Source organism: Otolemur garnettii, unplaced genomic scaffold (genome assembly GCF_000181295.1).
Source record: "Otolemur garnettii isolate 467f Iridium unplaced genomic scaffold, OtoGar3 scaffold00017, whole genome shotgun sequence".
Classification (NCBI taxonomy): domain Eukaryota; kingdom Metazoa; phylum Chordata; class Mammalia; order Primates; family Galagidae; genus Otolemur; species Otolemur garnettii.
In genome coordinates this window covers 7,526,583-7,551,100 of record NW_003852412.1, presented here as the reverse complement: position 1 = coordinate 7,551,100, position 24,518 = coordinate 7,526,583, and the positions used below count along the sequence as shown (strand labels likewise).

General features: G+C 47.3%; 1 protein-coding gene across 2 annotated transcripts; it reads right to left on the bottom strand.

Annotated features, from left to right (window-relative positions):
• Nucleotides 1-1,167: 1,167 nt before the first annotated feature.
• On the bottom strand, nucleotides 1,168-11,541 carry TMEM171 (transmembrane protein 171). 2 transcript variants are annotated; one of them, XM_003785903.3, is made up of 4 exons: nucleotides 11,346-11,541; nucleotides 7,738-8,443; nucleotides 4,213-4,354; nucleotides 1,168-1,421 (listed from the first exon to the last, which is right to left on the bottom strand). In XM_003785903.3, the coding sequence occupies exons 2-4, from the start codon at nucleotides 8,375-8,377 to the stop codon at nucleotides 1,226-1,228; spliced, it is 978 nt and encodes a 325-aa protein (XP_003785951.1). In that variant the 5' UTR covers nucleotides 8,378-8,443; nucleotides 11,346-11,541; the 3' UTR covers nucleotides 1,168-1,225. The 2 variants fall into 2 exon arrangements, with proteins under 2 accessions (XP_003785951.1, XP_012658187.1); XM_012802733.2 differs by having other exon boundaries at nucleotides 1,168-1,424; nucleotides 11,346-11,538.
• Nucleotides 11,542-24,518: the final 12,977 nt, after the last annotated feature.

Below are 24,518 nucleotides of genomic sequence, written 5' to 3'. Positions count from 1 at the left end.
GATTAGCACTGCTGGTACAGAGCCACCTCTGACTTATCAAGGTGGCAATTCACATGAAATCAGTCATTACTTCGGTCAAACTGTTGGAGCACAGATGCCCATTAGCTCTGTCTGCAGGCACTTGAATGCTGGCATACTGATACCACACTGATAAGGGGAGGAAGAATTATGGCTTGTATAGAAGGCATTAAAAGTTCACATTTTTGCTTTTTCAAATTTTATTACTGAAAACATGCTATGTTATTATAGATTTCATATTCTAAAAATCAGTATTAGGTAGAAATACTAATATTGGTCATTATTCCTTAAGGCTTATATCTAGAATTAAGTAAATATATATTACCTTCCCCAACTATACAAAGTTCACAGCCAGGCATTGTGGAGGGCACCTGTAGTCCCAGCTACTTGGGAGGCTGAGATAAGAGAATCACTTAGGCCCAAGAGTCTGAGGTTGCTGTGAGCTGTGACGCTGCAGCACTCTACAGAGGGTGATAAAGTGTCACTCTGTCTCAAAAAAATAATAAAAAAAGGTGGGGGGTGAGCTAGTTGCCAACGTGTCTCAAGCATTTTTTGTCAAGAAATTTCACTATAAGGAGACTCCAGGGCATCACTGTGCTCATGACCACCCTAGCATAGAGGATCCCTAATTATCTTCTTACAAAAAGAAAGAAGAAAGAGAAGGGGAGTGGGGGGAGGAGAGAAAGAGGAAAGGGAAGAAGAGGAGAAACAAGAAGTTAAGAGAATAAATAATCTCGTTTCTCTGTTCCAGAAGCAACTAACTCCAGAGACAGAATGAACCCAGCTAAACATTAACAGCTGCTTCTGGTTGGCCTTTGACAGCAGGGTGGGGACAGGAGCTGGCCTTTCAGAAACCAGCTAGCTAGGTTCAAAAACCAAGCTCTGCATTTAGAAGCTAGGTGACCTTGAAGAAGCTAATTAGCCTTTCTGAGGCTTTGTTTCTTTACCCATCAATAAAAATAATCTCACCTACCTCCTAGAGTTGTCCTTCTGAGGGAGAGGGCCTGGCTATGAGCCTGCCCTGTGGACACTTTGCCTTGCCCCTCACCTGACACTCTTAACAGCTGGGATCTAGCCTGGAAGGCTTGTGATCCTCACCATCCCAGGAAAATCAGGACATAGCCAGTGCTATTGAATTTTTTATTAAAAAACAAATTAAATAAAATAGCGATTCATTATATATAAAACTGAATTGGAGTCACAGAGCTCATGGTGGGGAAGGCACGGAAGATGGAGATAAGGGTGTGCCCGCGGTGTTGTCTTTCTCTTCATATCTGGGAGGCGATTCAGATGAGAGATGTGGTGTGTGTGAGATCTCGAAGGATGGGCTAGTCCCAGAAATAGTATACACAGATTCGCGGTTTCTCTCCGAGACTGTGCCCTGGCTCTCAGGAGTTGGGGTCCTGCTAAAGAGAAAGAGAGGCCATGAAGGGGTGGGGACAAAAACGGTGGTGCCACTTAAGTGCTAGGTTCTTTTCAAACATTTAATTACATGCATTTAAAAGCATCTGCCAGGATCTGAGAAGTAAGAAGGTGCCTCTTACACATCCTACTTTTTACAGATCTGTTTTTATTCCTCACCTCTCATTTTTCTTAGAAAATGATTGTGACATTGAACATCTTATTTCTGTTGTCATTCCCCTGTCATTGAAAAGACATTGAGCCAGGCCTGGTGGCTCACGCCTGTAATCCTAGTACTCTGGGAGGCAGAGGTGGGTGGATTGCTTGAGCTCATGAGTTTGAGATCAGCCTGAGCAAAAAGCAAGACTTTGTTTCTACTAGAAAAAAAAAAAAAAATGAGGCAAGAGGATGGCTTGAGCCCAAGAGTTGGAGGTTGCTGTGAGCTATGACGCCATGGCACTCTACCAAGGGCGACAGCTTAAGACTCTGTCTCAAAAAAAAAAAAAGAAAGAAAAAAGAAAGAAAGAAAAAGAAAACAAAAGACATTGGATACAAATGTATAGATGCCATCCAAAGCAAGCAAGCAAGGGTGGCACCTGTGGCTCAGAGGAGTACAGTGCTGGCCCCACATACCGGAGGTGGTGGGTTCAAATCCAGCTCCAGCTAAAAAAACTGCAAAAAAAAAAAAAACCAAAAAAAAAACCAAGCAAGCAAGTGCGCCCACACATGTGCCACACACAGTAACTGTTCTCTGCTATTTTGTCTTCGGAGAAGCAGAAGAAACAGAACATTAAAGCATTAAGCCAAAAAACGCGAAGATGGCAAGAAAGAATGCTGGTTAATGAGTGCTAGCGACAGGAGACCTGCACAGGAATTCACCACGAGGCTTCCCTGTTGTGTGATCCTGGGCGAGTTATTTAACCTCTCTAAGCCTCAGTTTCCTTATCTCTAAAATGGGGGTGATGACAATGCCTTCTTCTTGGAGAGAGGTTGTGAGAATAATGTGAAGTCATGCAAGAAGAGCCGGAGCCTGGAACACAGGAATCAGAGCAGCAGTTTATTTTAAATTACTAGACATTGTTGGGCACGGGGGCTCACACCTGTAATCCTAGCACTCTGGGAGGCCAAGGTGGGTGAACTGCTTAAGCTCACAAATTTGAAACCAGCCTGAGCCAGAGACCCTGACTCTAAAAATAGCCAGGTATTGTGGTGGGCACCTGTAGTCCCAGCTGCTTGGGAGGCTGAGGCAAGAGAACAGCTTGAGCCCAAAAGTCTGAAGTTGCTGTGAGCTATGACACCATAGCACTCTACCGAGGGTAACAAAGTGAGACTCTGTCTCAGAAAATAAATAAGTAAATAAATAACTAGACATTGACTTTATGGTTTGGGGAACTCTACAAATGCCCACCCCTAAGCTGCCCTTTCCCAGCAGGGCAGCTCCAGCACGCGCCTCCCTGGATCCTAGTTCAGTCCTCAACGTGAAGCTCTAAAACCACCTCTGTCCTTGTCAGCCACCTCTATCCCTCTCTCATCAGATATGTCCCCCTGCTTTGTGGAAAAAGCATTTCTACACAATTTCATTCCCACCAGGCCCCAGGGGAAAGGCAGATGTCTCCCTGACCCCCCTCCAGGGCCCATGGCCTGCTCCATCAGGGCAGTGGGGGGATGGGGCTCCTGACTCCGGGGTGTGCCTTGAATACAGAGGACAGGTAAGGGGGGGCCCATCCCAACAATGGTCATGCTCCTTGGCCTGCTTCTCACTGCTTGGAATCACGTATCATGTCTGGAAGCAGATCTGCCAGGGTCCTGCCCACCCCTCCCACCGGGCCCTGGGACAATTTCCAGCAGTCCCCCCTCCCTTCCTACTCCCTGGCTTCCCATTCCAGAAGGTGCCACCAGAGTCTGTTCCAGCCCTGCTCCCTGCGTACTCCATACTAGGGTGCACCAAACCCTCCTCCCAGCGCTCCATAGGACCCCCTCCCAGCCCACCTTCCTTCCTGAGGGTTTCCTTGCCTGCCTGGATTCAGCAACCTCTGTAGCCCCACCTGAAGCACCTCCTCTCTCTCCCAAGACCTAGCTCTGTCCAGGCTGCCTCTAAAGCTGGCATCTCACTGCACGTCTACCGCCAAAATGAGCTCATCTCCCTCCTCCCCTCAGTGGAGACCTCTCCACTGACCCCCCCTGTAAATCGTCATCTCCTCTTCGCCCTCAATGCCATTCTCTGCTCTGGACTCCCTCCCACACCACCTTCCACAGTTTCAGGCTCCTGGTGCCTCAGCCTATCCAAAAGGTTGCCTTCCCTGTGGGATGGGGGTGGACCTTCTGCTGTCTGAGGTCCAGAGAATGGTGGAATAATGAGGGAGGAGCCCAGCTGGGTCAGGTGATGGTGCAGTCACCCAAGTACTGCCATCAGAATACTGAAACCCTTCTTCACCTGTTGGGGGTCCCCAGAATCTAAAGCAGGGAAGCCTAAGGGAGCAGGGACCCCCCTGGCCCGGCTCCAGCACTCAGGGGGATAGGTGGTTGGTAACACTCTGAGGATCACCCCTCTGGGAACACATAAAGATTCCTGGACAAGCCTTCAAATTAACCCAGAATAACCACTTCTATCATTTTGAACTTATGCACTGCTCAAAGTTTCCTGAAAGGTACTGTTAACATCAAGACAGTAGTTTTGACATAACATCAGCTCAAACATCATACTCTCACCACAGCCATAAAGCTAGTTTGGCCTGAACTCAGGCACAGGCCTGAAAAGGTCTGAACTCTTGAAGTTCAAACAGAAAGTCTTACCCATAGTTAAAAATGCTGTAATATGGAGGTGGGTTTTCATTCGGAAGCAGACCGTTAGCCCCCGGACTTCGAGTGACAGCAGCAGCTGAAGACTCCGAAAAGTAAGGTGGGGGAGGGGGTGGAAATACTATCACGGAATCACCTAAGGAAACACAATGTTCAATCGGAAACAGGCAGGTCATAAAGAGAAGCCAATTAGCAAGAGCAAAACAAGCGAATTCCGCGGCCTATCTGTATACAGGTACAAGGTGAAAACAGCTGCTGCTCACTCCAGAATTTAAAATTGGGCCCATTACATTTATAAAGACAGAAAGTAGATAGACTAAGTTACCAGGGGTTGGGGTGGGGGATTATCGTTTAATGGGGAGAGAGTTTCTGTTTGGGGTGAGGAAAAGGCTCTGGAAATTGATAGTGATGACAGTTGTACAACACTGGGGATGTATTCAGTGCCACCAAATTGTACATTCAAAAATGGTCAAGATGGTCGATTTTATGCTACATATATCTTAGCATATATATATATATATATATGTATATATGTGTGTGTGTGTATGCATACACACACACACACATATTTCAGTGGAATTATGTTTCAGAGTCCAGAGTGCTCCCCCTTACAGTGTGGAAGTGGGCCTATACTTCACAGCCAACCTGAGCTAAAGCATTCCTGTGAAGTGTTTGCTAATAAGCTCCCTTCCCTTCTCTGGGATGTGTCCTACTGATAAAGCATGTCTCATTTTCAGGAAAAATGAAGGAAGAGAGAGGGTTTCGCTTTCCTGTAGGGGGGAGACTGGCTCACCCCGGCAGCCCCTCTGATGCCTGCCTAGGTTGGCACAGGATACTTCCAGCAGTAGGGGTTCTGTGTGCCACACTGGAACCCAGCATGGCCCTGAACAAGCCAGGAGACCTCCCGTCAGCCTCAGCCTCCACAGCTGTGAACTGCAGGCCAGGCAGCTCCTCAGTACCTGCATGGGGGAACAGGCAGGTGGCCAAGATGGGGTAGAGCGGAGACAGAGCAAACTCAGCTCTAACACATCAGCCAAGGGGCCGCCTTCACACGCCACCAGCCACAGATACTTATTTGCCCGATGATGACTGCCAAACTGGCAGTGGCTAGTGGCTCCACCCTTCACAGGGGCTCTAATCACTTCCTCTGAGGAAATTTAGCCTTTCAGAAAATGCATTTGCTCCATCTCTCTGTATATATATAATTATATATATAAAATCTCACTAATCTAAACTTAAGAAGGCATAACAGTTGTCTTGGGATTCTCATTTAATTTTTTAGAAGGCCTGGGGCAGTCAGAGGAACTGAGGTTGAGTGTTCATGTTCGTATCACATTACAGAATAAAGGACGGTGGAGTGAGCAGAGCAAGCTTCTAAGGCAGGCCCATCACCTTTCAAAAACAAACAAGAAAAGGCTCAGAGGAAGCCTGTTATCTCCAAGTCTCCCCATCCCTCCTCCACGCAGCTGGCCTCCCACCCCTTGCCACCTGCTCCTCTCTGGAAAGAAGCCGCTCCCCTGGGAGTTCCCTTTAACTCGTCCTTCAGAACTCCATGTCCTCTGTGAGTTGACAGCAGATGCACAACTCAAGGGAGGCTGTCTCAGACACCTGTTGTGGATCCGGGATCTAGCACTAAGTGTGCCCACAAAGAGCAGAGCGTGCTTCTCAGGCTCTAAAATATAAACCCCACCCCACAATATCAAAGGAGAGAAAAACAGGAAGATGCCAGATTTTCACATATTTGATGGGCTTAAAGGGTTAAATGGAAAAGATTTTCAACTCTGCAGTGCCAGCCTGGGGACAACGGACCACCAAGGAACAGCACCAGCACTTCTGCTCCTTGTCTCCAGCCTAGACCCAGCCACCAGCATCTCCTCTGCTAGCAGACCCAAAGAGCATACCAAGTGGAGGAATATGAGCATTCAATGTATCTCTTTACCTGTACCCTACTGTGTTCCCCCAAAGGGCTGAACACTGAGTGAGGCCTCTCCTCCTGTAGCAACTCGGAGGAACACTAGCTGAAGGTTGAAAAGAATTATACCCAAGTATCCTGGGGAGGGTGCTATGCAAGGGCTATACCGTATGGGTGCCCTCCCACCTGGGTTTGGATCCTGCTCTGCTACTTGCTATTTTCTGACCTTGGCTAAGCCATTCAATATCTCTGTGCCTCAGTTTCTTCACACCTAACATGGAGACACTAAGAGTAACTGCTGCCTTGGGTTGCTGTAGGTGTGAATGAATTTTATACATGTGGCCCTTTAAGAGTCTATGAGAAAGCACTCAGATGGGTGTCTGGCACACTAATAGACCCTATATTAAGTGCTAGCTATTATTAATATATGTAAATATTTGTGTTGTCACCATATATATAGAAGTGCACGACTAAGTAAACCAGAAGCATCAACCATGGCTCAGCACAAGTAACAGCTATAAATCTATCTGCCCTTCTTCTTCAAGGCTGGGGCCATGCGAGGCCTGGTTAATTCCCTGCAGTCAGAGTATCCTGGTGGTTCCGGCAGACAGCCTACAAACATGGGAAACATCACACTTGTCACACACCCTCTCAGTGCCCTCCAGGGTTTCTGCTCTGCAGTCCTCTTCACCTCGACTTTTAAATGCCCATGGATTCAGAGCTTTGCCCTTTCAAAAGTAGGGGACTGGAAAAAAGTGATTTGCAAATGAGCAGTGATGGGGTTTTTCCACAGCTGTGGGAGGCCCAGCCAAAGCTTCTGATGTTGTTCTGGGGGCGGGGGGGGGGGGGGGGGGGGGGGGGGGGGGCTACCACTGGGAACTGCTACTCCATCTCTCCTGGGGAACCCAGGGGGCCCAAAAGGAATCTCTAGGCATCCTATGGGAGAAAAAAGTGACAGATGCTGTCACATTCCATCTCAGGCTGTGCCATTGGTTCCAAGCTTTTTCCCCATCCTGTAACCAAGGATGAAGTCATAGAAGATAGAAGACAATGCAGAAACAGCACTGAGGTCCCTCAAGTGCCTGCAGACTGGCAGACACGACTCAGAATCCTAGAATGTCAGTGCTCAAGGGATCTGCTAACACACTGCTCTTTATTTATAGAGATGTAAACTAAGGCAGGAGCTGTTAAGGACTTACCAAGGACAGGCAATCAGTGACAGCCAGGCAGGGGAACCCAAGTGTCCCACAACTAAAAGTGCTATATGGTTTTAGTGTGAGAATAGCAGGGAAAACAGGGGCACTTAGTGGGTCCCTAAGGTGGCAGAAGGCTCCAAGGCTGTCCTCACAGTTCTTCTCACTTTCCTCCTAACTTGTTCTGTGACCTCAGTCAAGGTCACTACTTAATGTCCCAATGAATACCGGTTGGTGGGGGGAAGTAATGAACACAAGGCTTCCTACAGGCATCCCACACCAGCACTACTTTGTGTGTGTTTGTGTGTGTGTGTAAATGAGAAAGAGAATGGGGACTAGACCCAGGGCAACGTGGAGAAACTGTGATGCAAAGCCACTGTGACAGGAGCAAGGACACAAACAGCAGCCACGTACCTACGGTGACCTGGACGGGCTCCGTGCTCTGGGTCTGTCTCTCTTCTCTGTCAGGGGCATCCTGATCAGCATTCAGTTCATTTCTCTTCTTGACGTGGGCGACTACGAAGAAACATAATCCCACGAGAACAATTAAGGGCCCCATGATCTGCAGAGAAAGGAAGCCACAGATCTGGGGCTCCTCATCAGCAGAGTCTGTGTCGTTCAGCGGTTCCTGTTCCCAGCCTGAGCCGCATCCAGGGACCCAGACGCCCAGCACACTGATGAGCATGCCGCTTGTCAAAAAGAGAAATCCGAAGACAAGGCACTGGGCAAACTGGCGGCTCTCCCCACAGATGAAGGCTTGGTCGGGGTCTGCCTGGTGGCCTTGCCGCCGCCCCTGATGGAACCGAAGTCGTGCCCGGGAGCGGGCCAGGATCACAGCCCCAAGCCCAACCATGGCACATGCAGGGCCTGCAACCTTCAGCACCATGCTACAGTGTGGCAGGGATTCATATTGGCAGGCCTGGAATCCAAAGATGGAGAGCAGGACCCCCACGCACAACAGGATGGCTCCAAAGACAAAGAAGAAGAAGATAAGCTTGCTGACCAGCCTGTCCTGCTGCTCCCCATCTGGCTCAGCAGCAGCTGTGGGAGACATGGCCGGGAGACGCCTCCTCCCCGAGGCAGGGGGCTGTGTTTCCTTTGCTCCAAGATCTCAACACCTCTGCAAACATAACCAAACACCAAATTACAGCAGGCTCCCTGTTCTTCCGCTGATCATTTTAGAAATCACACCAGGATGAAGTCATAGGGGGTACAACACCATGCAACTGACACGCTGTGAACAATGAGTCGGTTTATGAGTCAGAAGATCTGGCATTCAGAAACTCCTGAATATGTAATTTTATGAAGATATTGAAAAAAAGGAAATTCAATCACCGTGCATCTAACGTATCTTTAAAACCAAAACAACAAAACTGACTGGGTGTGGCCTTTCCTGTTCTGAGTTGTACAGATTCATTTCCCCAGGCAAAATCATGGGGGACTGTGGGGAGAACCAAAAGGATTATTCCTGATTTACAGTTGCCCCACTTTTCATCATAGCTGCTCCTATCATTTCCAGTTAGTGAATTTTTGTTTGGTAACTAACTTTCCATTTCCTGTCTTAGACGCTGGCAACTTTCCATGTCATGTTTTATTCTACAGCTACATCTGCTAAAGACCCAAGCCCAGTAGCTTCAACGGAATGGGAAGCCAGTTCAGTATCACTGTGCGGTGGATTGACTTTTAAGTTAATTCCATCAAAACATGGTTCTTGAGTTTTCGACAGCTACTCACTAGTAGCCCAGTTTCTTGAGCCTGGGCTGACCCAGGAAAGTCTGGCACAGCAAGTCTAGTGGAACTCCATGCCTGAGGTGGACAGTTTCCCTAAGGCAGGCAGTCTCTTTCTCACCCTCCTCAGAGGGGCCACCCACTTCCACAAAGAGGTTTAGACTCAGTTAAAAATGAGTGGCTGGCTCGGCGCCTGTGGCTCAAGTGGCTAAGGTGCCAGCCACGTACACCCAAGGTGGCGGGTTCAAATCCAGCCGGGGCCCGCCAAACAACAATGACAGCTGTAACCAAAAAATAGCCGGGCATTGTGGCAGGCTCCTGTGGTCCCAGCTACTTGGGAGGTGGAGGCAGGAGACTCACTTGAGCCCAGGAGTTGGAGGTTGCTGTGAGCTGAAATGCCACCTCGCTCTACCCAGGGGGACAGCTTGAGGCTCCTGTCTCAAAAATAAATAAATAAATACAAATAAAAATGAGCAGCTGAGGCCAGGCGAGGTGGCTCATGCCAGTAATCCGAGCACTCTGGGAGGCCGAGGTAGGTGGATTGAGATCAGCCTGGGCAAAAGCAAGACCTTGTCTCTGTTAACAATAGAAAAACTAGCCAGGCTTCATGGTCTTAGCTACTCGGGAAACTGAGGCAAGAAGATCTCTTGAGGTCAAGAGTTTGAGGTTGCTGTGAGCTCTAACCATGGCACTTTACCCAGTGCAACAGGGTAAGACTCTGTCTCAGAAAAAAGCAGCTGATCGCTGGCTACAAAGCACTAAACACCAACAAAACTTGACTTTGAAGTAAAAGAAGAATCTAATGAGAAAGCACCTTCCACAAAATCACAAAAGGCCTGCACTTCAAGGGTATTATATGTTAAATATACCAAGCAGTTGTTAAAGATGTGCACAGAGCTAACTCTCCATTAGTTAACTTGGTTTACCCCAATGAATGGGATGTTTTGCTAGGACCCTTAAAGGAGGGGCACTGCAAAAGACAATTCAAGTGGATAATTCAAAGTAGTGAAGACCATTTTCACTTGCCGAAAGAAAGAAAACGTTAAAAATATTCTGAGCCACTCACATGCATAACCAAATGTGAGGACTCAATACTGAGGCTCTAAAGCCAACCCGATCTTGACAAACCCAGGTCAGTTTAGGTAAAGAAAGAAAACAGCTAACCTAACACAAGCAAGTATCTTCCTAGGAAAAAGTACAATAGAATGAGAAGGATGTTGGAGGAAAAGGGAAATATAGGAGAGAAATACGCTTTCTTTTCAGCCTGGGAGAAACTGTACTTTATGAACACACAGTTAAGCTGAGACAAATACTTAAAGCATTGCACTATTTAAAAACATTTTTTAAAATCTCTTTTGCTTGTTTCAGAGAGAGGAAGAGAGGAATGATTTTCAGCTATAAAGTCCAATCAGGAACTCTGAAGTGACTCACAAGGCTTTGATTGTCTTGAGGGAAATTCCCAAACACCAGTAAGTAGAAGAAGCCCCCAAACTGGATTTGTAGCTTCTTTTCTGTGGTCTGGTGTGCTAAGCACCAGGTTTAGTGTTAACATCTGATCCAAAATACCAGGTGGGTAGACTGTCTCTTCCCCTTCTAAACAGATACACTCACAGACACAGAGGCATCTACATTCATAGATAACTAAACCTTTTCTAAATACCAACCTAAACTTAATTTCTCCAAAGCTAAATCTGCCTCCCCAACGCTCCTATCCATTTTCCAGAAGACATTTCCAAATCAACAGCACCTGTCCACATCCAAAGCTCTGCTGAGCTTAAGAGGCGAGGCAAAGAGAGAAAAATAGGGGATTTTGTTGGTTTTGTTTGTTTTTGTTTTTCTTTTGAGATACGGTCTCACTCTGTAGCCCAGGCTGGAGTGCCATGGCGCAATCATACCTCACCGCAGCCTCAAACTCGTGGACTCAGGCAAAACTTTCTGAGTAGTGGGACCTACAAGTTAGCACTACCATGCCGGCAATTCCTTCAGTTTTTGGTAGAGATTAGAGTCTCACTCAAGCGATCCTCCCGCCTCAACTTCCAGAAATAGTAGGATTCCAGACGTGAGCCACCGCTCCCAACAGCAAATGTTTTTTGCGGGAAATAGATTTGTGTTTTAGGGAGCCGGAGCGCACAACAGCCGCGATGGCTCGGCGCGCGGCCCCCAGGGGCGCAGGTGTAGCGCTGGCCCTCTTTGCCCTCGCGTTGCCCCAACTCCCGGCCTCAAGCCCAAGCGCCGCAGCTCGGCACCCGACACGCCGCCTCGGAAGCCGGCGCGGCTGACCCGGAGCCGCTTACCTGAGGCTAGATCCTGCGTGCGATGCCGGCGCCCGGCCGGGGCAGCTGCTGTGGGCGCCCGCTGGGCTCAGCGTCCGCCTCCGCCTCCGCACGCGCCCCGGCTGCGCCGCCGCCCCGCACACTACCACCCGCGGTCCCCGCTGCCACCCTATTTAGGGAAGGAGGCGGCGCCCGGCGGGGAGGCGGCCCGGGCAGGGTAGGGCCGACCGGCGGGAGCTGGCCGCCACCGGGGACGGAGGCGTATAGGAGCGGGAGCAGAGAGCCAGGGGCGCCTTCGGGGCCCGTGACCGTGCACCCGAGGAATCCGGGAAAGTGGGCACCTCGACGCTCCCGGGCCGGGCCGGGGGCCGGCGAGTTGAGGTTCTCTCCCTGGCCGCTGGGACGGCGCGCTGCGCTGGCCGAGATCCGGGCAACAGGGAGGGGAGCAGCTCCCCTTCTAGGCCGGGAGACCAGAATTCCGGAGAGTCGAGAGAAAGCTGCGGAGCAAAGTGTCAAGGAGAAAGTGCTTGTCTCCGTTTCCAGCGCTGTCGCGGCCCAGCGGAGTAGGGTCCAGAGTCCCCGCCGCCACGCCCTGGGCCGCCGCACTGTCTGGAGCAGGTACACCCAGTGGCCAAGTAGCCCTGCTGCTGCTTCGAAGACTTTGACTTGGGGTCACTGGATCAAGTGCCTCGCCGCGAGCTCCCCATCCAACAGGTCATGGACACACGGAGTCACAGAACGTGTGCTCCACGCCCGAGCCATTCACGCCCCAAGATTGGAGCCCGCGCAGGGCCAGCTCCGTCCCTTCCGCACTCACGCGTACGCACAGAGCCCTCCTTTGCCGTAGAACCCCCTTCCTAGTTTTCTACCACTAATGATCTACCGGAATTAAACTGGTAACTTTCCCTGCCCTTGAACCGAGAGTTTCGGGATGGGTTTGCTAATCCTCGTGCTATTTGTAACCTGCCCCGTGACACGTGACAGGGATCCAACTGTGCTGGTTTCCACACCAGAGGCCAGCGTGCTGTAGAAGGTGAGCCAAGGACTCTCCACCCAAGCACAGGGGCGCCCAGCCCTGGGGACTTCCCCACCATGCCTGTTACCCTTAGCTTCTGGTTCTCCTGGCCTGAAACCCTATCTGGAAATAAGGCCTGTCGGAGCAACCTTTTAAAAGTGCAAGCTCTTTACCTGCCGGATAGAGCTAGATGTTTCCGATGGTTCTCACTAAGTATAGGTTAGGCTCAGCTCTGAGCCTTTGTCAGAGGAAGGCAAACAGGACAGGGTGGTTCTCAGGGCTTTTGGCCTGGAGAGGTGGTGTGGGTGAGGTACTGGTTTACAGGGAAGGCAGGTGGGACAAGTTTCAGCCCTTAGAATTCAGTGGGACACTTGCCTTGGTGGCCAGATGTGGACTTTCCCACAGCTAGGGTGCTCTGACCTCTGTGAACCTGTCATAACTAAATAACAGCCCTGCTTATCACCATAATGAATACTAGCATTCGCCACCCCTCATGCCGTGCCAGCTTCTGCCCTCTCCCTACAGCCAGTCTCCAGCAGCTCGGAAGGGCTCAGGAAACTTAGGAAACCAGTTATTTGTCAGTTAAGGAAACTGAGGCCAAAAGAGTAAGCTGATGTGAGCAAGGGTCTGAGTGAGACCTCCTGACCATTCAGTGTTCCTCCTAAGTATGCCTGCCACCCAGAGGACATAGGGTGCTGGGATCTTAGGAAACATTTTTGCCATGCCAGGTAGAGGATCTCCATAGGCCATTATAACAATACAGGCATTGTAGTATCCTGTCTGGGTAGGAGCTGTCCTTCTGGTCAAAGATTCAAGATATACTGCTTTCTGGAAGGGCAGTCAGTATGTCCAGCTAACAAGCAGATAACAGTGGCGATTGCACAACACACCAGCTTTCTAAGAACTCTGTAGGATGTGTCCCCTCTGACACAGGACTGCTAATAGCTCTTTATGTTCTTTGTAGGTGAAGAGCTGTTAGCAGGCCTGTAGCAGCAAAGGGTTTCCAGTTCCTTGCCCTGCTCATTCTTCCCTCCTACCTTATTTGAAACTCAATCTCTGGCCATGTTGTCGTGTGCAGACCTGCAAGGGGCCTGTTGACACAGCTGCCCCTCTGGTGCCACATGACTGCGGGCTCACCACCCATGACAGACTGAATGTCCTGGCACCAAGGACAATCGGATTAGACTCTACTTGGGATATCTGCTGCTTGGACTGTTTGTGTCTTTGGGGGCCCATTGGACTAAATTAAACTCTTTGGAAACTGATCATTGATCAAGTATGAAAGATACAGCCACAAGCTTCAAGGTGCTTATCTTCATAGCAGACCCAGTCTTAGGAAAGAAGCTGGCTAGCCTTGTTGTATCTAAAACCAAGCAGTCGTTATGGTTGTAAGAAAAGAGAAAAACTAGATGAACCTTGCACTCAGTGAATATGGAGGGATAAAGCTGAGCCATGCACACTTTCATTCATTCAGTGATACTGAGCACCTACCATGTACTGGTGAAACAGACAAGATCCTTTGCGCTCATGGAACTTCTATTAACAAGAGAGACAATAAAATATGTGTATTGTACAGAGTATTAGACCTGATTAAGTGGAAAACAATACATCACAGAAGGGAACTGAGGAGTGCTGGGAGATCCCAATTTAAACAGGAAAGTTAGGGATGGGATATTTAGGAAGGTGATGTTGTAGCAGAAGCTTGAAGGGAATGGGGAGGCAAGCATATCAATTATCTGTTATCATATAACAGATAACCCCGGAAAAAAGATGTATTATCTCCTATAGTTTCCGAGGATCAGGAACCTGGGGGGTGGTTTGGTTGGGTGCTTCTGGCTCAGGGTCTTTCAGGAGGCTGCAGCAAGCCGTTGGCCATGGCTCCAGGCACCTGCAGGCTTGACAGGGGCTGAAGGATCTGCTTCCAGGTGCCCCACTCACACAGCTATTGGAGGAGGCCTGTTTATCAGCATGCAGACTCCCGCACATAGTTTCCTGGCTGTTCTCCTGAAAGTGGCTTCTCCTTGCCTGAGTGATGCAAGAGAGACAAATGGGGGAAATTCACTGCCTGTCTGGAATCCCACATCCTCCATTCTTTATATTCTATTTCTTAGAATCAAGTCACAAAGTCAAGAGGGGGGCATTGGGCTTTACCTCTATGGGGAAGGGGGAGTATTTTGTGATATTTGGGGGAAGAAGGGAGGAGTGCTTCGGGCAGAGATAACAGCAAGTGCAAAGGCCCTGGGGTGGGAGCATTCATATTAGTGTATTTGAAGAAGAGCAAGAGGCTTGGTGGCTAAAGCCAGTGAGCAGGGAGAAGAGTAGAAGAGGAGGTAAGAGGGGAAAGGCATGTGTGTGGCCAAGTGCACATGTGATGTAGGACCTCATAGGCCATCCTAATACTTTGAGTGTAGGGGAAGCCTTTAATGGTTTTTAAGCTGATATGATGTGATCTGAGTTACTTTTTAAAAGAAATTGGTGACTGCTGTAGAGAGAATAGCCCAGGGAGGAGGAAGGATGTAAGGGAGAAGGCTGGTTAGGAAGCTGTAATAACAACTCGGGAGACCTGCTTTGGCTTGTATTTGAAGGGGATAAATGTGATGCGATTCTGGATGTGTCTTAAAAATAGAATCAACAGGATTTTCCATGGAGTGGAGATGGGCTTCAATCCCAAGGTTTTGGGTCTGAGCCAAGTGGAAGGAAGGTTCTGGCACTGAGCAAGATGGGGGCACCTGTGGAGGGAAAGGTTTGAGGGGGAGGCTTTAGAGTCCAAGTGAGGCATGTTAACTTTGTCCATTAGACATCCGAGTGGGGAAGCTGAGTAGGCAATTGAATATGCAAGCCTGGAGTTGAGGAGTGCTGGAAGGAATACTTTCTTGTGGTCTGTCAGCAATAGTTATTACAAAATCAAAGAGGCTGGGCCACCTCTCTGGAAGGGTTTACTTGTATATAGTAGCTACACCAGCCTCGTAACAATCGCTCCTACTGAGGGCTCCAAACACACACCCACTGGGCAGATTTCAGATATTTCGGGGGTGGAGGTGGGGGGAGAGAGAGTGGCTGGGAGGAATGAATTTCTGCCAGTGTAGGCGTTCCCAGAGCAGTGCCCTAAGGAACACGTACCCTTCATAGCCCACACGTTTCCCCCCAGAGCACTGCCCATCCCAAGCCGCAGCCCAGGGCAAATGGTGTGGATTGGCTGGTAGAGTTCAGGGTCTCCATTGTTTAGAATTCACAACATTGAAGAAAGACAAGCAATCAATCAAATCTAATTCTCATCCCTTTCTCTCTCTGATTCTGCTCCACATTAACCTTAGCACCCAGAAGCGTGCTTCCCTCTCTTCCAATTCCTGATGTTTTCTAAGACCTTGCTAGATCTGGTTTATAGGAATTTGCTCTTAAGTGCTTCGTCCTGGGTCTACACTTCAACAAATATTTCCAGGACTCCCAGTGACTCCTCTAACTCCACCTGTGCCCCACCCAGCTCCAAAACCCTGCAAAGGTGCTGCCAGCACCCCTGGGGCATTTCCCTCCTCCCCAGCACCTATGCGGGATTTAGACCTAGGGCTCTGAGGGCCACGGCAAGGGCTGTTGTCTGACATGCCAAGTCTGAGGATTTAGACTGGGCCCCTTAGCTGAGTCATAATGCAAAGGCTATTCTTTTGCAGAGTCAGGTTGTGGCCTGGGATGGCTGTTGACTGTATACAGTTAACAGCTCAGCCTGAGCCAGGGGTGTGGAATGCAAGGAGTTCTTTCAGGAAGAGTAAGAATTGTGTGGAGTACAGAGCCTGATGGGGATGCCTCTGTCCTGCCACTGAGGGAGAGCGGCCCCTCAACAGTGGCCCCAGCATCTGGGCAGCAGCTAGAGGAGACCAGCATGCTGATACTAAGAGATGTGTGGGAACCATGTTAGGGCTCTCCTGGCCTCTCCTGCTGCTGACTGGACCCCAAGAATGAATTGTGTCTCCCAAGCAAGTAAAAAGGGGATGACTCAGACTGAGTCTAGATCCTGGCCTTGCTGCTTATTAGCTGTGTGACTGCAGGTAAGCAAACCTCTTCTCTGTGCCTCAGTGTCCTTCTCTATAACACAGGAAAGAGCAGCCCATCCTCAAAGGATGTCTTGTGTGCGGAGTAAACATCTGCACACGGAGGGCATCAACAAGAGTACTTCTCTGTAACTACTGCTCACCCAGCCACTCACCTCATCTGCCACCTGAGGCTCTTCACATCATCTTCAGGAGACAAAAGCCACTGGCTGAGGAGGGAGATCAGGATGCTCACTGAGCAATGCAAGGTTATGTCGACTTCTAATGCCAAGGGCAGCTCATCTCCCACTCATTTCCTGTTCTTAAAAGCCAGCCCATCCACATGGTCCCTCTGTGCTATCTGCCTGTAGTGCTACCTTTGTTTTGCTCATGTCTGCAGCCTCCAACGTCTTCTGGAATGTGCCTTGCTGCTGCTGCTGCTGCTGCTGCTGAGCCTGGAGGGACATGTGGTGGGTCAGCAAGGGCGACCCCCAGCCAGGAAGTAGCCAGTGTTTAGGGTTCTACCTGCCTCACACCACCTCTGTCTATCTGGTGTCTCAGCCCAATCTCGACGCCCTTGGTTCTGGCCCCTCTACATCCTGGTCTCCACTATTCAAGGAGAGAGTCAATTCAGCTTATAGTGCTTAAAAATATAGTAAGGTGAAATAAACACAGGAATACAGGATAAAAAGAAAGGAAAAAAGGAAGAAAAGGTTGACCGTATTTCCCATCTCCTTCAAACAGCCCATGGGTAACATGCAGGGCGGGTGGACTCCTTCTGATCTTACCCACAGAGGTAACTTACCCATTTGGGGATCAGATGTGGAAAGTGGTCTAAGACACCTAGAAATGGCTCTCCAAATGGTCTGACCTGGAAACCCAGAAGGAGGCCATCTGAGTGTGCTGAGGGGCTGTGTATGGGCAGCCCCCAGCTAGGGCCGGTGGGCAGGGGCCTTCCCAGTGAGGCTGGCCATCTCCTCACAGTCACACTTGAACCCTTGGCTTCTTCCCAAGCAACTTCTGGCCTAAAAAATTAAGCAGTATGAATCTGAACACCTGAGAACTGGGAGTCTTTGATACATTAAAAGGCAGTTTGGCAGGGAGCCACCTCCTGAATGCCCCAGATTTTAATAAAAGGTTCTTTGTGGAAGCCACAGATGCAGGTAAAGCCAGGCCTTGAGGCCCTGTTAATTCAGAAAGAAGGGGAAGAAAGTGCTTTTAGGGTTTTTTTTCCTTTTTACCCTACCTCACAAGGTGTTGAAAGGATTAAGTGAGTACAGAGAAAAAGACTTGCTATAATTTTTGCTTGGATGTAATTCCAGGGGAAATATTTTCTCTTAAGTAATAATAATAGCCAACCTCTCCAGAAAGCCTGCTAATATGTTAGGGATTTGGTGCACAAGGAGTTGAGGGCCTCCTCCCTCACTTGCCTGGAGGTGAAGCAGCTGCCTCTCTCCTCTCTGAAGGGGCTCTGCAACTGCACTCGCTTCTGTTCCACCTGGAAGGGAGCTCAGCTACTATTCAGTGACAGTTTTGAGTCATTCAAGGGCAGGCCAACAAGCTTCCATTCATTCTTTACATCTCTAATTAAATGTTGCTTCCCCAGTAAAGCCAATCCAGCTCCCCACGCCACCTTCCTTTCAGTGTACCTGGTGTTTTCCATTCAGGGCACTTCCCACAGGCATGGTTATTCATTATCCCTTCTGACCACTGCTCCCCGCCCTTTGCTGTTTAAACCACATGCCACTCTCTGCCCTTCCTGTTCTCAGCATTGGCTCGCAGATCTGTTGTTCAGCTCAGGCTTTGGCACCTGGTGCTCACATCTCTGCCACTTCAAATTCGGCCTTTATCCTGCGTGCTTTAACCTCTACACGGATGACTGCTATTGTTTGCATGTTTGACCCCTCCAAACCTCATGTTGAAATTTGATCCTAGTGTTGGAGGTGGGGCCTAATAGGAGGTATTTGGTCATGGGGTGGATCCCTCCCTGGGAGGGGGTGAGTTCTCACTCTATTAGTTGCTCTACGCCCTCCCTCTCTGTCCTTCCCTCCCTCTTCCTCTCCCTCTCTCTCTCCCTTCCCTCCTTCTTCCCTACTCCTCTCACCAGGTGCTCTCTGCACACCCCGGCTCCCCTTCATCTTCTGCCATGAGTGGAAGCAGCCTGAAGCCCTCACCAGAGCAGATGCTGGGACTGTGTTTCTCGTACACCCTACATAACTGTAAACCCTCCCTTTTCTTTATAATTTACTCCTTTATAGCAACAAACGCAGACTAAGACAGTGACCCACCCGGCATCCAGACCCTCTCCTCTCCAAATCTGTCCTCTCCCAACCACCCCAGCCGAGCCCTCCCACCAGCACACCCCGGGCCAGTGATTACCTGAAACAGTTCCTCCTGCAAAGACAGGCACTGGAGCATCTTCTTCTATCTCGCCTGCCCAGTTATTCCTGCCGTAACTGTCCTTTACTCCAATGTAATCCTTCACTTCCTGCAACTGACTCTTCTTTCTTGACTTCGTGTCATTTAGCATCTATGGCTCATCACTTCAGTAGCAGCTTTTCTGACACCCTAATTTCTAAGCCTATGTCTTTTCATCACACCATCTGGTGATACTGCCATTACCCACTTTTCTGAGCCTGTCCTCAGTAGTAGTTGAGTGCTACTGGTGAAAGACCCAGCTCTAAAACTGACTGCTACCTGTGTAAATCTGCATTCACTAAACTGAAGTGGGCCTTCAACTGTGCTTGGCAACTCAAGCCCATTTTGCTCCTAGCTTCACTTTCTGCATGGCTTTTTTCAGTAGGTGGTCTCAAAGTCCAGTGAGCCCTTTCCTCTGCTCAGGTGACACCCCTAGTGGTTCTAACCTTGCCTGCCCAGCATGGCTCTTTAGGGAAGACAAGAGAGGAAACCCTTGGCCAAGTGTGCTGCACCTATAATGCCCCTGGCTTGGGGTCTCAGGGGTCTAGCTCTTTAAAACTAAAGACCTGAAAATAACTCCCAAGTACTTGGTTCTTAAAACATGATTGTGTCTGGCCTGGGTCAGGGAGTTTCAAATCCTAGCCTCTCACTGTGCCAGAGCTGGTTCTCCCTTCAGGGTGACTTCATCCTCACATTAGACCCAGGTCAGCATTCTAGGCTCACCTCACTTGTGTTGAGTTCTTCCTTCAGGGTCCTAGCTATTTCTTGCTTAAAGTCCAAATCAGAACCACTTCCATCTATCAGCAAGACTTAAGACATGGGTTGGCAAGTTTTTTTCTATAATGGACCAGATGGTAAATATTTTATGTCCTGTAGGTCTTTTAGTCATTTGGTCTCTATCACAAGTACTCGACTCTGCTGTCATAGCCAGAAAGCAGCCGGGAACATAGATAACATGTCAACAAAGGAGCAAGTTTATGATCCAATAAAACTTTACTTATGGAGAGTAAAATTTTAATTTCACATCACAAAATACTGTTCTTTTAATTTTTTTCAACTGTTTAAAGTGTGAAGTCATTCTTAGTTCACTGGCCATACAAAAATAAGAGGCAGATAGATTTGGCATTGAGTTATATGTAGTTTGCTCACTCCTGAACTAAGTTATTGAACTTCAAAAGAGAATAGAATGGGTCTGGGAAGATGGTGAAATAGGAAGTGCCGGAACCTACCAGCTCCGGTGTATGTGGCCAGCACCCTACCCACTGAGCTGCAGGCACTGCCCTCTCATGAACTTTTTGCCATATGTTTTCTTCTACTACGAGTTTTATAGTTTTAGGTCTTATGTTCAGATCTTTGATCCATTTTAATCTTTGCATATGGTGTTAGGTAAAGTATAAATTCATTGTTTTGCTTATGGATATCCAGTTTTTCTAGCTACCAGTTGTGGAAAAGACTGTCCTTTCCTAATGAATGGTCATGGTGCCTTTGTCAAAAATCATTTGACCACATGAAGGTTCATTTCTGGGCTCTGTATGTTATTCCATTTGTCTATGTGTATGTATGTATGAGGACCACATTATTTTGACTATTTCAGCTTTGTAGCAAGTTGGGTTTTCTTTTTTCTTTTTCTTTTCTTCCTTTTTTTTTTTTAGACAGGGACCCTGTTGTCTGGGCTAGAGTGCAGCAGTGCTATCATAGCCTAGACAACAGTTAAACTGGTAGAATCAGTTTTGTGTAAAAAAAAATTTTTTTTTAGAGACAGAGTCTCACTTTGTCGCTCTCAGTAGAGTGCCGTAGCATCACACGGCTCACAACTCATAGCAACCTCCAGCTGTTGGGCTTAGGCGATTCTCTTGCCTTAGCCTCCCAAGTAGCTGGGACTACAGGTGCCCACCACAACACCCAGCTATTTTTTTGTTGAAATTTGGCTGGGGCCGGGTCTGAACCTGCCACCCTTGGTATATGGGGCCAGTGCCCCACTCACTGAGCTACAGGCACCGCCCTAGTTTTGTGTAACTATTTTAGAGCTCTGTAGTCTATTGAAGGCTTAAAACTTACAATAGAAGGGTTGAACAGTAAATTGAAGTTAATTTCAGCCAATTTTAGCTGCTTAGCACAGAAGCTTATGGGAACTTGTAGAAACCAAGGTGGGCAGTAAAGCCCCTGTCCTCCACATATCAAGGATTTACGGCCATGAGTGCTGAATGCTGCTTCTGATCACAGAGAAGCAGACAAAGAGGCAGGTGGCCTTGTTGCAACCTCCTCCCCATTTAAAAGGCCAGCCACCCTTTTCTCCCTCTTCATTTTTCTCATTCTTCCCTTTTGTGAGGCAGACCTTAAAGACTAGGACATTTGGGCAGTGCCTGTGCCTCAAGGAGTAGGGCTCCAGCCCCATGTACAGGGGACTGTGAGTTCAAGCCCGGTCCTGACCAAAACTGAAAAAAAAAAAAAAAGACTGGGACATTTAAAAACAACTATATATTTGGAGAAAATTTAAAAAATAATTGTGCATGCCCAGGGAAAGGCTAAAAAAAGACCTGAAAATACCTTAAGTCTGCACCTCAGCCTGATCCTTGGCACAGAGACAACCTACAACAATAAAAAATAATAACAATAAAACCACCAAATCCTAGGAAAGAAAGATAATCTTATTTCCAGGGTTACCATATTATCAGATTCAAAAGCCTAATTGAAAACAAGAAATCATCAAGCATACAAAGACACAGGAAAGCATGGGCCATTCAAAGGGAAAAAAAAAATACAGAGAGCTGTCCCTAAAAAAGACCTGCTGGTAGATAGAGTAGAGAAAATTAAATTTCTGTAAAGATGCTAAAAGAATTTAAGGAAGATATCGAGAAAGCCAAGATAACAGTATATGGACAAAATATAAATATCATGAAAGAGAAAACTTAAAAGAGATTCTATACGTGAAAAGTACAATAAATGAAATGAAAAATTCACTAGAAAGATTCAAAGCTATATTTGAGCAGGCAAAAGAAAGAATTACTGAACTTGAAAGTAGGACAATGGAAATCAAGTCTGAGGAAGATTAAAGAATAATTAACAGAACCTATGGGACTAGTGGGATACCATCAAACAAAACATACACATTGTGGGAGGCTCAGAATGAGAAAAGAGAAAGGGATAGAGATAATATTTGAAGAAATAATGTCTGAAAACTTCCCAAATTAGATGAAAGATACACATTTACATATCCAAGAAGCTCAGTGAACTCCAAGTCACATGAACTTTTCTTTTTGTTTTCAAACTCAAGTCATTTGTCTATGTAACTTTTTTTGATTTAAAGTTTACTTTGTCTAATATAAGTATAGTCACCCCTGCTATCTTTTGGTTACTATTTGCATGGAATATCTTTTTCAATCCTTTGTTTTCTTTCTGCTAATTAAAATTTTTTATTGATTAGGTGATACAAATATAGCTTTATCAATAAAAATTCTAGTAGAGAGTATAGGGAAAATGCTTGAAAATATTGGCATTGGAAAAGATTTTATGAGGAAGCCTCACCCCCACCCCGGCAATGACAGCAGCACCAAAAATAAATAACTGGGATTTAATCAACCTAAAAAGCATCTGCACAACTAAGGATACCACAAACAAAGCAAACAGCCTTGGGAATGGGAGAAGATTTTTGCATATTATGAATCTGACAAAGGCCTGATAACTAGAATCTATAGAGAACTCAAATTAATCAACAAGAAAAGAGCAAACAACCCCATTTCTATGTGGGCAAGAGACTTGAACAGAAACTTCTCTGAAGATGACAGACGAATGGTCAATAAACACATGAAAAAATGCTCATCATCTTTAATCATCAGAGAAATGAAAAGCAAAACCACTCTGAGATATCACCTAACCCCAGTGAGATTAGCCCGCATCACAAAGTCCCCAAACTGCAAATGCTGGTGTGGATGTGGAAAGAGGGGAACACTTCCTTTTGTTTGTTTGTTTGAGATAGTCTCACTATGTCACCCTTGGTGGAGTGCGGTGGTGTCACAGCTCACAGCAATCTCAAACTCTGGGGCTCAAGCGATTCTCTTGTGTCAGCCTCCCTAGTAGCTGGGACTACAGGCACCCACCACAATGCCCAGCTATTTTTGTTGTTGTTGTTTAGCAGGCCCGGGCTGGGCCTGAACCCACCAGCCCGGGTGCATGTGGCCAGTGCCCTAGCCACTGAGCTATGGGTGCTGAGGTGAGAGGGGAACACTTCTACGCTGCTGGTCGGACTGTGAACTAATACAGCTTTTTTGGAAAGAAGTATGGAGAATTCTGAAGTTGAAAGTTGACCTTCAATTTGATCCTCCAATCCCATTAGTAGGTATTTACTCAGAAGAGAAAAAATAATTTTACCAAAAGACATTTGCACCAGAATGTTTATTGCAGCTCAATTCATAATTGCCATGTCATGGAAGCAACCCAAACACCCAACAAACCATGAATGGATCAACAAGTTGTTGTGTATGGACACCATGGAATACTATTCAGGCATTAAAAAAAGATGGAGACTTTACATCTTTTGTATTAACTTAGACTGAGTCAGAACACATTTCTCTTAGTAATGCATCACAAGAATGGAGAAGCAAGAAATCAATGTACTCAATTCTAATAGGAAAGCAGTAGATGATCTAATACAAGGTGGGTGCAGGGGAATGAGGGAGCAGGGAGAGGAAAGGAGGGAGGGACTTGGGGGATCGCGGTGTATGGCACACCTCTTGGGGATAGGGCACAATCATAAGAGGGACTTTACTTAACAAATGCAATGAGTAACCTAATTCTTTGTATCCTCAATGAATCCCAAACAATAAAAAAAATAAATAAATGAAGATGTCAAATAGAAAAAGAAAAAAAAGAGACTTTATATCAGCGGTTCTCAACCTGTGGGTTGCAACCCCTTTTAACTGTATTAAAGGTTCACAGCATTAGGAAGGTTGAGAGCCACTGCTTTATATATTTTATGTTTATTTGGATGAAGCTGAAATGCATTCTTCATTGGATTAAAAATATTCAATGTACACAATACTAACATGAAACCAATATATAAACAATTACACGCTCATATGAATGACAAAATGCAAATACAGTTTAGCAAGGAGGTGGAGTGAGGGGGGGAGGAGGGAAGATGAGATTGGCAGAAGGAGGGATGGTATTTGGAGGGATCTCAGCTAGTATGCACAATGTGAAGGTATTCAGCATGCTCCTGGGGGGAAGGGCTCATCTACAACTTGAACTTTACCTTGGAAGTGAAAACAATGTAACCTAAAAATGTGTACCCACATATTAATTTGAAATTAAAAAAAACAGTGATGATAAAAAAAATAAATAGAGTTATGTTACCTGGATGTAGTATATAGTAGTTAAGCCTGGGCTTTTAGTTTGAAAACAGAAAGAAGATACAGAAATTATAAACATGTACACACCTCATGACCGATTATCAATGCAGCAAAAACTGACAGAAATAAAGGGAGAAATTGAAAGTTGAAAGTTGCACAATAGGCTGGGCTCCATAGCTCACGCCTATAATCCTAGCACTCTGGGAAGCCAATGTGGGTGGATTGCCTGAGGTCACAGGTTCAAGACCAGCCTGAGCCAGAGCAAGACCTCATCTCTAAAAATAGCCAGACTGGGCATCTATAGTCCCAGCTATGTGGGAGGTTGAGGCAAGAGAATTGCTTAAACCCTAGAGTTTGAAGTTGCTGTGACTTGTGACGCCACAGCACTCAA

Bases quoted from the DNA above. Each gene is read 5' to 3' on its own strand.
- TMEM171 (XM_012802733.2), bottom strand. From the start codon at position 8,377: ATGTCTCCCACAGCTGCTGCTGAGCCAGATGGGGAGCAGCAGGACAGG. The intron at 4,355-7,737 runs GTACGTGGCTGC...GTGTTTCCTTAG, and splicing joins GCCCGTCCAGGTCACCGTAG to GTGATTCCGTGATAGTATTT. The intron at 1,425-4,212 runs GTAAGACTTTCT...CTTTCTCTTTAG, and splicing joins TACAGCATTTTTAACTATGG to CAGGACCCCAACTCCTGAGA.